This window comes from Pygocentrus nattereri, chromosome 21, assembly GCF_015220715.1.
Source record: "Pygocentrus nattereri isolate fPygNat1 chromosome 21, fPygNat1.pri, whole genome shotgun sequence".
Taxonomy (NCBI): Eukaryota; Metazoa; Chordata; class Actinopteri; order Characiformes; family Serrasalmidae; genus Pygocentrus; species Pygocentrus nattereri.
In genome coordinates, this window is record NC_051231.1 from 3,577,554 (window position 1) to 3,590,468 (window position 12,915).

The window sequence follows — 12,915 nt, forward strand, 5'->3', positions numbered from 1 at the left end:
TGTTTGTTTTCTTTTTCCATACAAACTGTCTATGTTAACTCTGGAGGCATAAATATTTCAATATCTTCATGGTTCTGATGTCCGTGCGAGTCGAATTTCGCATTAGAATGGAAGCCTTCAGTTGAACAGTGCTCTTCAAATGAGAACTGAGGTGCCAAATGTTTCTGCTTGTCCCTCAGGCCTGACGTGCTGAAGAACTGCCTGCAGAGGTCTGTAGAAAAGGGCTACCTGGAGCAGATCACTGGGAAAGGCGCCTCTGGGACTTTCCAGGTACTTTGTTCTTAAAATATGATTTCATTGATTTTAAGTGTGAAATTGTATTTCCCCACAGATGCCTGTGGGATTTAAAGTATAAAGGCATGCACAGAAACCTTCAGGCAGTTGATATTTTTAGTCAGGTAAAATTACATTAAAGCTACTCTGTGTAGGATTCGGGGACCTCTCTGGCAGACATGTGTAATTGCACCGTGTCGAAGAATATTTTGTATTGTTTGTGTTTTGGACCCCTTCCCCACAGGGATGAATCTGAATATTGTGAGTGCATGGAAATAATTGATTTGCGAGGAAGCATTCAAAGAGAACGCAGTCATAACTTGGTGAACGCCAAGGAAGTGAAGTGAATCGAGGCCTAAACATCAAGCCAGACACCTGCCAAATTCCCCCTGATGCCCCTGGCAGTTTTTATTCACATAGTGAAACTTGAGGTCTGGCATATAAGGTCTGCTTATTAGTGAAGTTGTTTCTTGGTGTTTAATTCCCATGTTATGGGTACTGTTCTGTTGTGTGATTATAAATCTGTGCCTTGTTTTGACTTGTGAATGTTTGAAAATGTACTGGTGTTTATAAGGTAATTTGGAAGAAACATGCAATGTCAACTGGCAAAATGTATGCAGTGACATCTTCTCTATGTCCAGCAATTCAAAACTGCAGCTAATTCAATATAAAACCCTTCACAGAACATGCATTATGTCCTCTAAACTACACCGTATGGGATTCAGTCACAGTGATAAATGCCAATATTGTCCAGCTTTGACAACCAGTATCATGCTTTCTGGAATTGTCCTACAATCCAGCAGTTTTGGTCAGAAGTCATGGACAGGCTGTCAGAGATTTTGGGCCTCGTCATTCCTTTATGTCCCATTGTAGCACTACTTAATGACCTTTCATCACCCAGTCACCTCAAATCCTTTATAAACTGCTGAACTGGAAGGACAGAACCAACATTTCAATAGAGCTTTGGCTTGACCTCCTCATGGATCACTGCAACCTGGAAAGACTTGCAGCAAATTTGGTCACCAATGTTTACAGTATATTGAAAGCTGACTTCTCTCTCCAAACTCCTCAGGAAAGGGTTAAAACCCCTGCATAGGATTTGATTACATATATATTGGGGGAATATGTACATATACATAAAAGGGGGAAAGGGGCATTACTGCTTTGTTTATTGTTTTGTTAAGTGTTTGCATTTGTATGTCCAGTTTGTCCATTGTTAAGTGTTATTGTTATCATTCTTGTTGTTGTTGTTGTTGTTGTTGTTGTTGTTGTTGTTGTTGTTGTTGTATTCTTTCTCTTCTTCTGTTTTGTCTCTGTTATTTTTTTCCCCTTTTCACTTTGCAATTAATGTGACAACTCATTGTTTATTAATTAATCATATAGATATAAGGTGATATCTATAATACCACCCAACACCCCTCCAAACACAACCCCCCACCTTTGAGTAAAACAAAAAACAAAAATATGTCCCCTGGAAAAGAGGGGGGTGGTGGTGGTGTGGCTTGGGAATGTTTTTTAAAAAAGTGTGTTTATATATAAAATATGGTAATTTGGCTGGTCTGTTGTTCTAGCTGAAGAAGTCTGGAAATAAGGTGCTCTTGGGCGGAGGGCTCCTCGAAGATGCCATCGTTGCTGCCATTACTGCCATGAATGAGCCCAAGTCCTGCAGCATAAGCACACTCCGCAAGTTTCTGTTGGAGAACTTCAAGGACCAGAGCGTTTATCTTCTCGGTAAGCTCACACTGGTAGAACAAGCATACTTGTTTCTCTCAGACCGGCTCGTTATTATAAAGCCTCTTTGGCATAACTTGAATCTCTGAACTTGACATTTTGGGAGAGATTATAGGGCTGCACAATATATCATTTATTAACCATTACTGAAATACACGTTGCAATACGCATACTAATGTACATAAGGCAATATGCAAATTAGTCATTCAAGAAATAACACTGTTTGTTTTATTTAGACCCAAACCAATTTCTTCTTTTTACACCTACCCCTTGTTTCACAAGTGAGTGTCACCCTAACCCCTGAGACCATCTGCAGTGACAGCAGAGGAGGGTGAAGTTCAGCTCCTCACTGCTGGGCTTCAGTTACATTTAGGGCATCATACGCCTTCAAAGAGGGGGGCAATTATTTATTATCACTAAACGAGAACATGCAAAACAGAGGGATAAATGGTAGGGATGAGGGGTGAAATGGTATTGAGCCTTAATGTATGCTGTAAATATCTAGACTAATCGCAGTTCCAGATGTACACTATTTTCAAAAGTATTCAGTCACCCATCCATATCATTGAATCCAGGTGTTCCAATCACTTCCATGGCCACAGGTGTATAAAGCCGAGCCCCTAGGCCTGCAGACTGCTTCTACAGACATTAGTGAAAGAATGGGTCGCTCTCAGGAGCTCAGTGAATTCCAGGGTGGTACCGTGATCGGACGCCACCTGTGCAGCAAGTCCAGTCGAGAAATTTCCTCACTACTAAATATTCCACAGTCCACTGTCAGTGGGATTATAACAAAGTGGAAGCGATTGGGAATGACAGCAACTCTGCCACGAAGTGGTCGGCCACGTAAAATGACAGAGCGGTCAGCGGATGCTGAGGGGCATAGAGCGCAGAGGTCACCAACTTTCTGCAGAGTCAATCACTACAGACCTCCAAACTTCATGTGGCCTTCAGATCAGCTCAAGAACAGCGTAGAGAGCTTCATGGAATGGGTTTCCATGGCCGAGCAGCTGCATCCAAGCCTTACATCACCAAGCGCAATGCAAAGCATTGAATGCAGTGGTGTAAAGCGCCACCACTGGACTCTAGAGCAGTGGAGACGTGTTCTCTGGAGTGACCAATCACGCTTCTCCGTCTGGAAATCTGATGGACGAGTCTGGGTTTGGCGGTTGCCAGGAGACGGTACTTGTCTGACTGCATTGTGCCGAGTGTAAAGTTTGGTGTGGGGGTGTTTTTCAGGAGTTGGGCTCGGCCCCTTAGTTCCAGTGAAAGGAACTCTTAAAGCTTCAGTACCAAGAGATTTTGGACAACTTCATACTACCAACTATGTGGGAACAGTTTGGGGACGGCCCCTTCCTGTCCCAACATGACTGCGCACCAGTGCACAAAGCAGGTCCATAAAGACACGGATGAGCCAGTTTAGTGTGGAAGAACTTGACTGGCCTGCACAGAGTCCTGACCTCAACCCCATAGAACCCCTTTGGGATGAATTAGGGAGGACACTGCGAGCCAAGCCTTCTCGTCCAATATCAGTGTCTGACCTCACAAATGGGCTTCTGGAAGAACGGTCAGAAATTCCCATAAACACACTCCTAACCCTTGTGGAAAGCCTTCCCAGAAGAGCTGAACCTGTTATAGCTGCAAAGGGTGGGCCGACATCATGTTAAACCCTATGGATTAAGAATGGGATGTCACTCAAGTTCATATGCATGTGAAGCCAGACGACCAAATACTTTTGGCAATATATTGTATGTTTATGGGGGTGTCATGGGTCAGGGTCTTGATGTAGGCTGACAAAAGTCAATTATTTAGTGTAGGGCACTTCCATATATTACACGACATGTTGCAGTAGCATGTAGCAGTGTTATTGCAATAGTAGCATTTCATTTATTTTGCGCAGCCCTATCAGATAATTACACTTTCACTTCATAAGGAGACACGCCTCCCTAGATTTATCTTCACAAATCTACAAACTGTCTTTGTAGTGGCAAACCTGAAGAGAACCTTGCAGAGGTGTAAGATGATGGGATGGATGGAGCAGATCACTGGTCATGGCCTCAGTGGATCCTACCAGCTCTGCTATCCTTACTACCCAAGGTACCTTCTCATATCATTGGCTCATCGCCGTTGTCGGAAGAAACCTTTTATCTCCAAAATGGTAACTTTACAGGAAAAGGTGGTGCATTCTTCATGAAATTTACATTAACGTTATGTAGAGATGATCATCGTACTTGAGTTTATCCTACTAATTTGTTGCATTATTGTCAGCTATGGCGACTCTGAGAAAATTACCTATTGTCTAAACAGTTTTGCGGATGAATTTGGCATTACCTGTAGTTTGACTTCAAAATTCTGAAGTGGAAATTTCACTAAATACCAATTAGGCAAGATTTAATAAGTGTATTTTCAATGCAGTGAAATAGTAGAATGTAATTTAGTGATCTCACATTTCCAGAAAGCTGTTTCCAATACAAAACGTCATTCTTGCATTGACCATTTCTGTGAATGAGAGCTTGAGCTCAGTTTTACAGTTAATCTTTAGAGGTTATTAGCTTTTTGTAACTACAAGGTGAGTCAAAAGTCACATGACAGCGGTTTATTTTATTTTTACATTTTTATTATCGACTTTTATCTCCAGGGTCATCTCAAACAAATTGTGTATGCTGAGAAAATCCACAACAAACACCACCTTCAGCACCGCATCGTGGAGGCTGGTGACAGCATAAAAAAATAAAATAAGATAAAGTGACGTCCTGTGACTTTGACTCACCCTGTAGTTTGCTGCCTGTTGTAGGCCTATGAGTTTGGCTCCCCCGCCAGATATTCTGGAAACACTGAACATGTTTTGTTAAAAACGGGAGCATCCATTAGATTTTTGCTGTACACATTACCTGTTTTTGTCTCCCCACAACAGTCCAGCAGTGCTGTTTCCAGAAATGATGGAAAAACTCAAACAGAAAGAGGAAAAGAAGCTACAAAATAAGAAGAGAAGCCAGTCGTCTGACGACAGCGATGAGGAGGAAGAGGAGGAGGAGGAGGAGGAAGACGAAGAGTCGGAGGATGAGGAACCACCTCCTCGCAAGAGGTCAGAAACATTTCTGGCCAGATTCTTCTTTAAACATAATATTTTTTTGTTATTATTTTATTTTATAATTTCACTTCTACAAGTGCACATTCAGTTCTGTTCTCTTGTTGAATTAGATGTTTGGTTCTCTCAACCAGCACAAAGCACATTCAGGTTTTTATTAAACTCCTACAAGACTGTGGTTTAGGACACAGCATGACTTGCTGTGTGCTTTGAAAATGAGCAAAACTTCACCATGTATCTGAAAGCGACTAGACAACAGACATCGTCAAGCATGGATGGCTGAATGCAGCGTTGGGCTATTCAGTGAAGTCCTCTTCATTTTTTTGTCACTGTCCTGTAAACCACATGGACAAGTCTGTACAAGCTTGATGAAGTCTTGGAAGCGGTTCGAGTAGGTTAAGAGACGGTTTGGAATTTTGGGTGACCTAGTGACTGCACTGCCGGGCTGGCTTGAATATTTCTACAACTACTGATCTCCTGGTATTTTTGTGAGCGATCGTCTCTAGTTTACTCAGAAAGGTACCATAAAGAAAAAAAGTAGTGTACACCAGTTCTTTGGGTTGAAAAACCTGATGAGAGGTCAGTGGAGAATGGCCAGACTAGTTTGAGCTGACAGAAAGAGTGTGGTAACTCAGATATGTGTATCTAGGAGTGCAGAGTGGATGGGCTACAACAGCAGACGACCACAGCGAGTTCCACTTCTGTCAGCCAAGAACAAGAAGCTGAGGCTGCACCAAAACTGGACAGTTATAGACTGGAAAAATGTAGGCTGACCTGATGAATCTATTCCTGCAGAAAGACACAGATGATAGGGCCAGAATTTGACAACAGTATCAATACATGGACCCAACCTGCCTTTTGTCAGCAGTCCAGGCCGGTGGAGGTGGTGTAAAGGTGTGGGGAATGCTCTCTTGGCAAACCTTTGACCTGTTAATACCAATCAGTCCTTGCCTGAATGCCGCAGCCTATTTGAGTATTGTTGCTGACCATGTTCATCCCTACATGGCCACATACTTCCACTGTGATGATGCAACCTGTTACAAAGATAGTCGTTTCAAACTGGATTCATGAACATGAGTTCAGTGTTCTTCAGTGGCCTTCCCAGTTACTGGATCTGAATCCCAATAGAATACCTTCGGAAGACTTGCAGCATGACGGTGCACCTGGAAAAACGTGCAGGAATTGCATGCTGCAGCCGTGTTAACATAGACTAGAATCTCAAAAGAATCTTTCTAACGTTTTCTGGATTCCAGGCAATGAAGATGTAGCACGGCATGCGCTAACCCGGGCTCAAGGAGGACGCTTGGTCCTTTTCTCTAAGCCCTCTCTCTGTTCCCTCTCTGCTCTTTTTAAAAGCACTCGATCCGACAGGGAATGAGAGCCGAGAGCCTGCACATCACCGCCCCCTGCTTGTAGCTCGTCTGTGTGGATCGAACATGGCTTCACTGAAGCCCACCACTCCCACTCACGGTGCTCCTCTCTTCACCGCCTTGCTGGGTTTTGTCCCCGCTTAGAGCTCGGGCCCTACCTTCCTGACGGCTCTCGCGGCTACCATCGGGGCCCGGTGGACGGGTGCATGCCACAGAAGAATTGATGGAATGAGAGAGAGAGAGAGACAGAGATGGATAAGAGCAATAGATAGTTCATTGATAGTTCATACTTCATTGATCCCGAAGGAAATGTAGCAGCCAGTAGCAGACGCCCAACACTGTACAGTAACCGTAATAAGCGTGTAGACATATAACAAGAACAAATATACCAGAGCCTCTCTACAGGCAGATATACAAATAGAAAAAAATGCAACAATCAGTGATAATATCTATAACCTGAGATGAGAGATGCAGTGCAATAATGACTGTACAAGCCTTTACAGGTAACAGTATATAATTACCACTGAATGAATGAATAAATATGTGCATATATTGTACCAAATAAAGTGTCCAGATGAATGGAGAATGTCCAGAGGTATGCAGAAAGTGCACTATGTGCAGCACGCTGTCTATATGTCCAGATGAATAGATAAACACAAGATAAGCATGAGATTCAGATTCATAATTGAGGCCGTTTTAAAGCAAAGGAGGCCCAACCCAGTATCAGTATGGTGTTCCTAATTAGGCGCTCTTTAAGTGAATATTAATGATGAAAATGGAAATATAGACATGATGGTCAGCTAAAAGTGCTTCAGTAATGTTTTTACTGTGAACTGCCGTTAAGTAAATTGGGTGTTTTTCTCTGCAGGAGTCAGAAGAGGTCTGCATCCCGAGGCCGTCAGCCCCAACCCAACAAGAGAGCCAAGACTAGCGGTAGAAAGCCTCCCCCTGCTAAGAGACCGGCGGCAGCAGCTAAGAAAGCATCCGCTGCTTCCAAGAAGGCCTCTACACCTGCTAAAGCCACACCAGTCAAGAAGGCTGCTCCGGCCCGCAAGCCTAAAACACCTATCGCCAAGAAGATGACCAGCAGGGTGTCTAAGCGACCAGCGCCCAAGAAGTCTCCGGCTAAGAAACAGGCAGCTAGCTCTCCTGTGAAGTCTAAGACTGCTGCTCGAAAGTCCCTCAGAGCCAAGAAATAAGCTCATTGATTTGTGGGTGAACGGTTGACTGTAGCTCCTTAGACTGCAGTGTTATTGCTGTTTCTTTCATTTTTTTTCATACTATTTTAGTAGCTTCACTGTTCTCCCTTCGTTGGAACCTCCTATTAGATAAAGATCCAATTTCCTCCCCCTTATAGTCTACTGTAATACTCACGAAAGCATTTTCAGTTTATTTTTTTTTATCGAGTGCCGAATGTTCTTTGTTTGCATTGTTCTAGACGTTTCTTTAGAACATTGTGTGAGATGGTAGGTGCCACCACGAGCTGTCTTGATTGTGCACGAAAAAGGTGATTTCAACTCGTTTGTCTTTGCATAGCGATCTAAACTCCTCTAGATCATAAACCTGTTTCCTTTCACGTTCTCATGTCCACAGTGTTTGAGAAGACTCTTCTGAAGTGTTCGCGTCATTCTTTGCGTTTTATAAAGAAGACGTTTCTGTCGTTTTTGTGAAATTACATAGCAGTGTAAGAAAATAGAAGCATACTGGCCGGCGCCTTCGAAGGGGTGAAGAGGTAACTTTACTAATTACTGGTGCCTATATGAGTGTTACAGGCAGCGTCTGCCTGAAATGGGGCCAATTTCAAGCAACAATGATGAACAGCTGTACGTGCGGGAAAGCAAGTACAATTTGGGTTTTGTTTTTTTTGTTTTGTTTTTGTTTTTCCTTTTACTGCATAATATGAAGGTGAATATTTATATATTTTTTCCTTTATGTAATGAGAAAGTAAAGGACAAACCTCCATAAGTAAAACTGAGTTGAATATTATATAATAGTTAACCCAGTGGTATTCTGTGTAATTAGAGTCAGGGAATTGGATTTTATTTGATGAGCTCATTGCTAATGGCCTGCATGCATGTAACTGAAATGCTTTTCTGTAGTCCTTAATAAAGTGACTATATTTGTACTCCAAATGACTCTAAGTTTACTTTTCATAGCTGTGATACCTCCTCAGGGTGAACACGCGCCTATTTATAGTCAGAGGTTTATGTACACCTTAAAGACCAACTACACCGTGAGGCCTGCGGGGTACAACTCGAAGCACCACAGAGCAATTCTAGGTTTTATCTTGCTGTCGCTTCAACACCAGTCATTGGAATTTGTGCTCTCGGGTTCGAGTCTATCCTTTAAACGGATGTTTTAATGGTCTGTTTGCTAGAACCGAGCCTGTACTGCAGTGAAAGGCACTCACGTTAGCTTAGTCTAGCAGGCTACAGCTTGACCTCTTGTTCTCCAGACTACTTGGTTTGTCCATCTGAATGTTCATGGCCAAATCGTAAGGCAGATTATTCAGTAACTGCATTATTTATTTATTTTATTTCTTTTGTAAAAGCCCCTCAAATGAACAGAACGTGTGTTTTATGATCTCCACATATCACTACACGCTTACGATTCACTGCTGAAAGCCAAAAATCTCCGCCGCTCTTTGTGTTGTTCTCTAAAAGTGATGTTTCCAGAGCAGATCACTGAAGAGACGCCGTCTGTTTATAGTTTAGAGCCCAGATTTGGGGAAAAACGGGTCGACTATCAGTAGAAAAACAAAGTTCAGCTTCTTTTATTATAAGGGTTTAAAATGACATCACCGTCTATTAGACTGGAGAGAAGAGCTACAGCCTCACACGACGCCCAGCTTCTGAATGGAGCTTATGAACGTTATGGAGAACATGACCAAGCGCGTTTTGGACCCACCGGTGGTTCCGAGGAGTTTAAAAGGCTAATGCACTACAGAACCGGTCCCATTTCGGCTTTCTGTCACTCCAACACCAATCAGTCCACTCTGTTCTGGCTGATATACGTTTTTATCATCTATACTCGTGATCGGCGAGCAGTTAGTCAAATCGAACGTCCGCTGTGTTGTTTGGATCTCTTTAGCCAAGATAAGTTAGCTAGGGGAAGAGCCGGCTAGCAGTAGCTTAGCTAGCAGGCTCCAGCTTCAGACACCAGAGAAGAAGTTATTACTTTCTGTTCCTTCAACGTCATTATCTTCTAATTTTGTGTCTGTTAAGCTTTTGTTAGCCAGAATCGAATCTGTTCTGTGGTGAGCAGAGCTGGCAGCATGCTAGCTAAGCTAACGCTAGCCAGCTACTCTTCTAGCTGGTTTTCAGCGCCGTTTAACATTAATAAATTGGTTTTAGATTGAAGGTTTTATGTTTATTGAATGATGGATTTAAGATCGTGCACTGCTTTTATTTATTTGAGCAAACAGAATTTATTTGAATGCTCTATTCTTTATTGTGTGTCGGTCGTAAATGAATAATTTCCATAAGAAAAGTGTAAGATGTAGCTCTGTTCTCAGTGGTGGACAGTAACCAACTTTGTTACTGTACTAAAGGAGATTTTTAGTGTATCTGTACTTTTTCCTTTCACTCCACTACATTTCAGAGTCTAATATCCGACTTTTTCCTCCTACATTTTGAGAAATCTGTCGTTCCTTTTGGTTTCTGTGTGTATAAAAACGTAACATGTCAAAACGAAAGAAGCGCAAAGCCAGAGCACCAATCAGGGCCCAGCGGTCACTTTGTTTAGAGCTGGTTTTGACCTGTTGGTCATACCGACCCAGTGCAGCACGCGGTTCAACGTCAGCGCAGCAGCGTAAAACTTTGGGAGAGTCTGTTCAACATAAATGATGAACTAACCTAACTTTGTGTAAATAGAGCTCAATATAGAAATATGTCCACATATGCAGTCGAGACTGACGCGGCTTTTTTCTGAATTTCTACAAACACCATTTCATTTTATAGTAAATGAGTTTGGGCTGGTTTATGTTTATGAACAGACGCCTACAGATCAACATAGTAAAGGAGCTCATCTGTGATCCTGAGTTTAAAGCCAGTTTTTATTCAAACTTGGAACTAAGTTGTAAATAAATCTGAAACTGAAACTTTGCTTGTGTGTAAAAAGTGATTTCAGAGCCACTCGGTTCTCCCTGATGGAAACTGTTTACCTTCAGTGTTTTGTGCTTCTGATCATTTTAATAGACGTCAGCGTCACTAATTAATGACGTTCTATTAAAAGACTGGTTTACCAAGAGAGACGCTGGAGGACTTTCACCTGAAATGAGTTCATGAAGCCAGTCTGGTTATAAAAATGATAACAGGACATCAGAGCCAGAATTACTCTTTTAGTACTTTTACTTTATACTTAAGTACATTTGAAGGGACATACTTTAGTACTTTTACTCAAGTGGAGGTCTAAAGGGAGGAACGTCTACTTCTACTGGAGGAATATTTACCTTGGGTGTCTCTACTTTAACTCAGGGACATGGTTTGTGCACTTTGTCCACCGCTGTCTGTTCTAGATCACAGAACTGTTTCAGAACTCATGCTTTTCTCATTCATCACCAGAGCTGACGCTGATCTCCTGTTTTCTTGGTGGAGAGGGTGTTTAAAAGAGCATTTTTGAAAACCAGTGCTGCATCACTGTACAATATTGAGACCTGCTTTAGTTGTTTGAGACTATCTCAAGAAAGATTTTTCTCCTCTGGGCAAAGCATAAACAAAAACATTTGTTTCAAGATTAAAGAACATATGTCAGTGGGGGGAAAAATACTTCTGCTGCGTTCGACCTCACCCAACAGCACACTGCACATCATTCATCTTGTTACAACATGTCCAAGTATAAACCTGGATTTCTATATGGGTGGAAGCCAATGCAGCCTACAGTACTTCGATGGTGTTTACTGTTTGAGAGCCTGTTTGGCTGATTCTTTCATTTCAGCGTAGCTGTCGATCTTTGTCCCGTGAGTAAAACCGCATGAGACTGGAATTTTCCAGAGTATGTCCTATTGACCCCTTTTCTCTTTTTTTTTGGTATGTGTTTCCACCCACCAGCAGCTTGGGAGAGGCAGATAAGCTGAGATATGTAGCACCAACACTAGGTGTCAGAAAAAGCTGTACGTAAAGAAGAAATGCTCACAGATAGTACTTCAGTACAGTAGTGGAGGGCTCTGTTACTCCTTTGCCTTTACGTCAAAAGCAGTAGGCTGGATAAACTGAATTAAGGTAACCTGTGAACTGCAAAATACTGCCTCTTAGGAGAAGCAGATGAGACATTTAGGCTACTTAAGAATGATTTACATTCACACTTACGGCATTTGGCAGACAATCTTATCCAGAGCGACTTATAGTTTATCATTTTTACACAGGTAGGCCGAGGTAGTGTTGGGAGTCTTGCCCAAGGACTGATTGGTATAGTGTAGGCTGCCCCCCGAGGCCGGGAACTGAACCCCAGTCAGTTATAATTGTGTGCTTCAGCTTTTGACGCTAATCTTTCAGTTACAGTAAACATACAGTAATCCACTTACATTGCATTAAAGCACCTATATTCTTTCTGACTTTTGAATGGATTTACATAATTTTTTTAAAATTTTTACAGCCCTCTTTTTTGTGTTATGAAATTAAACAGGCTGTTTTGTTACTGTGCCTAAGAATATAAATGTATGAAATGTATAAAAAGAATGAAAATGAGCCCTGTTCTGATTGGCTGCCCTGCACTGTGCCTCATTCAGAAGGCAGTCCAGGCTGAAACACTAGGTGTCGCCATTCTCCACATTGTATACACACATGTTATACGTTGTTTCCGCATTGTTGAGTTTCTAGTGACAATTCCATTTTAACTGTAGGCTACACAGCATTTATGTAAGAGACGTTTTTGTGTAACTTGCCGTTTAAGCAGGTTTCTCCACCCGTGTTGTGATGTAAGAGGCAGCGAGCCGGCACAGGTAAGCGGACTGTACACAGTCCTTATAACTTCAGTGTACACCGAGCGTGGAGGAAAAAGTACATACTAAAATAAGGTGCGCATGTGCTGCTGCAAGTCAACCATAAATCACCAATCAAATAAAGTAATCGCTTTAAGTCAGAGGTGTCGGGACAGATTTGACGGGAGGTATTCAGACCACGTCACTGGTCTTCACGCATTAACTCCAGAGAACTTGTAGGGAAGAGAACTGCCATTCCATAATGTCTTCCAGGTTATTCCCAAATGCTAGAGGGCGCTCCTGAGCGAGTCCAAAATGAATAGGTTAGGATGGAGCAGTTGAGCAAAAACATAGTTTATACCTTACACCTTATGTACGTTCATGACGTCAGTGAGCACAAACAGCCAATGATCGTGCCAACCAATCAGCACTCAGTAGCAGTAATGCTAGCATCCTGCGGCCAAAAACCATACAGCTGAGTTTTCTTTGGTGAAATACATCCTTCTACGTTCTAAAATGAATTAGATTAGAAACTATTT

General features: G+C 42.2%; 1 protein-coding gene across 2 annotated transcripts in view; it reads left to right on the forward strand.

Annotated features, from left to right (window-relative positions):
• Positions 1–8,591, forward strand: part of hp1bp3 (heterochromatin protein 1, binding protein 3) — a 54,013-nt gene extending 45,422 nt beyond the window's left edge. The window contains exons 8-12 of one of the 2 annotated variants that reach the window (XM_037532309.1): positions 180–270; positions 1,845–2,004; positions 3,987–4,098; positions 4,916–5,086; positions 7,328–7,658. In XM_037532309.1, coding sequence (XP_037388206.1) covers positions 180–270; positions 1,845–2,004; positions 3,987–4,098; positions 4,916–5,086; positions 7,328–7,658 — 865 coding nt within the window. Of the gene's footprint in view, positions 1–179; positions 271–1,844; positions 2,005–3,986; positions 4,099–4,915; positions 5,087–7,327 lie in introns of both variants that reach the window. The other variant, XM_017684519.2, reaches the window with a different exon arrangement.
• Positions 8,592–12,915: the final 4,324 nt, after the last annotated feature.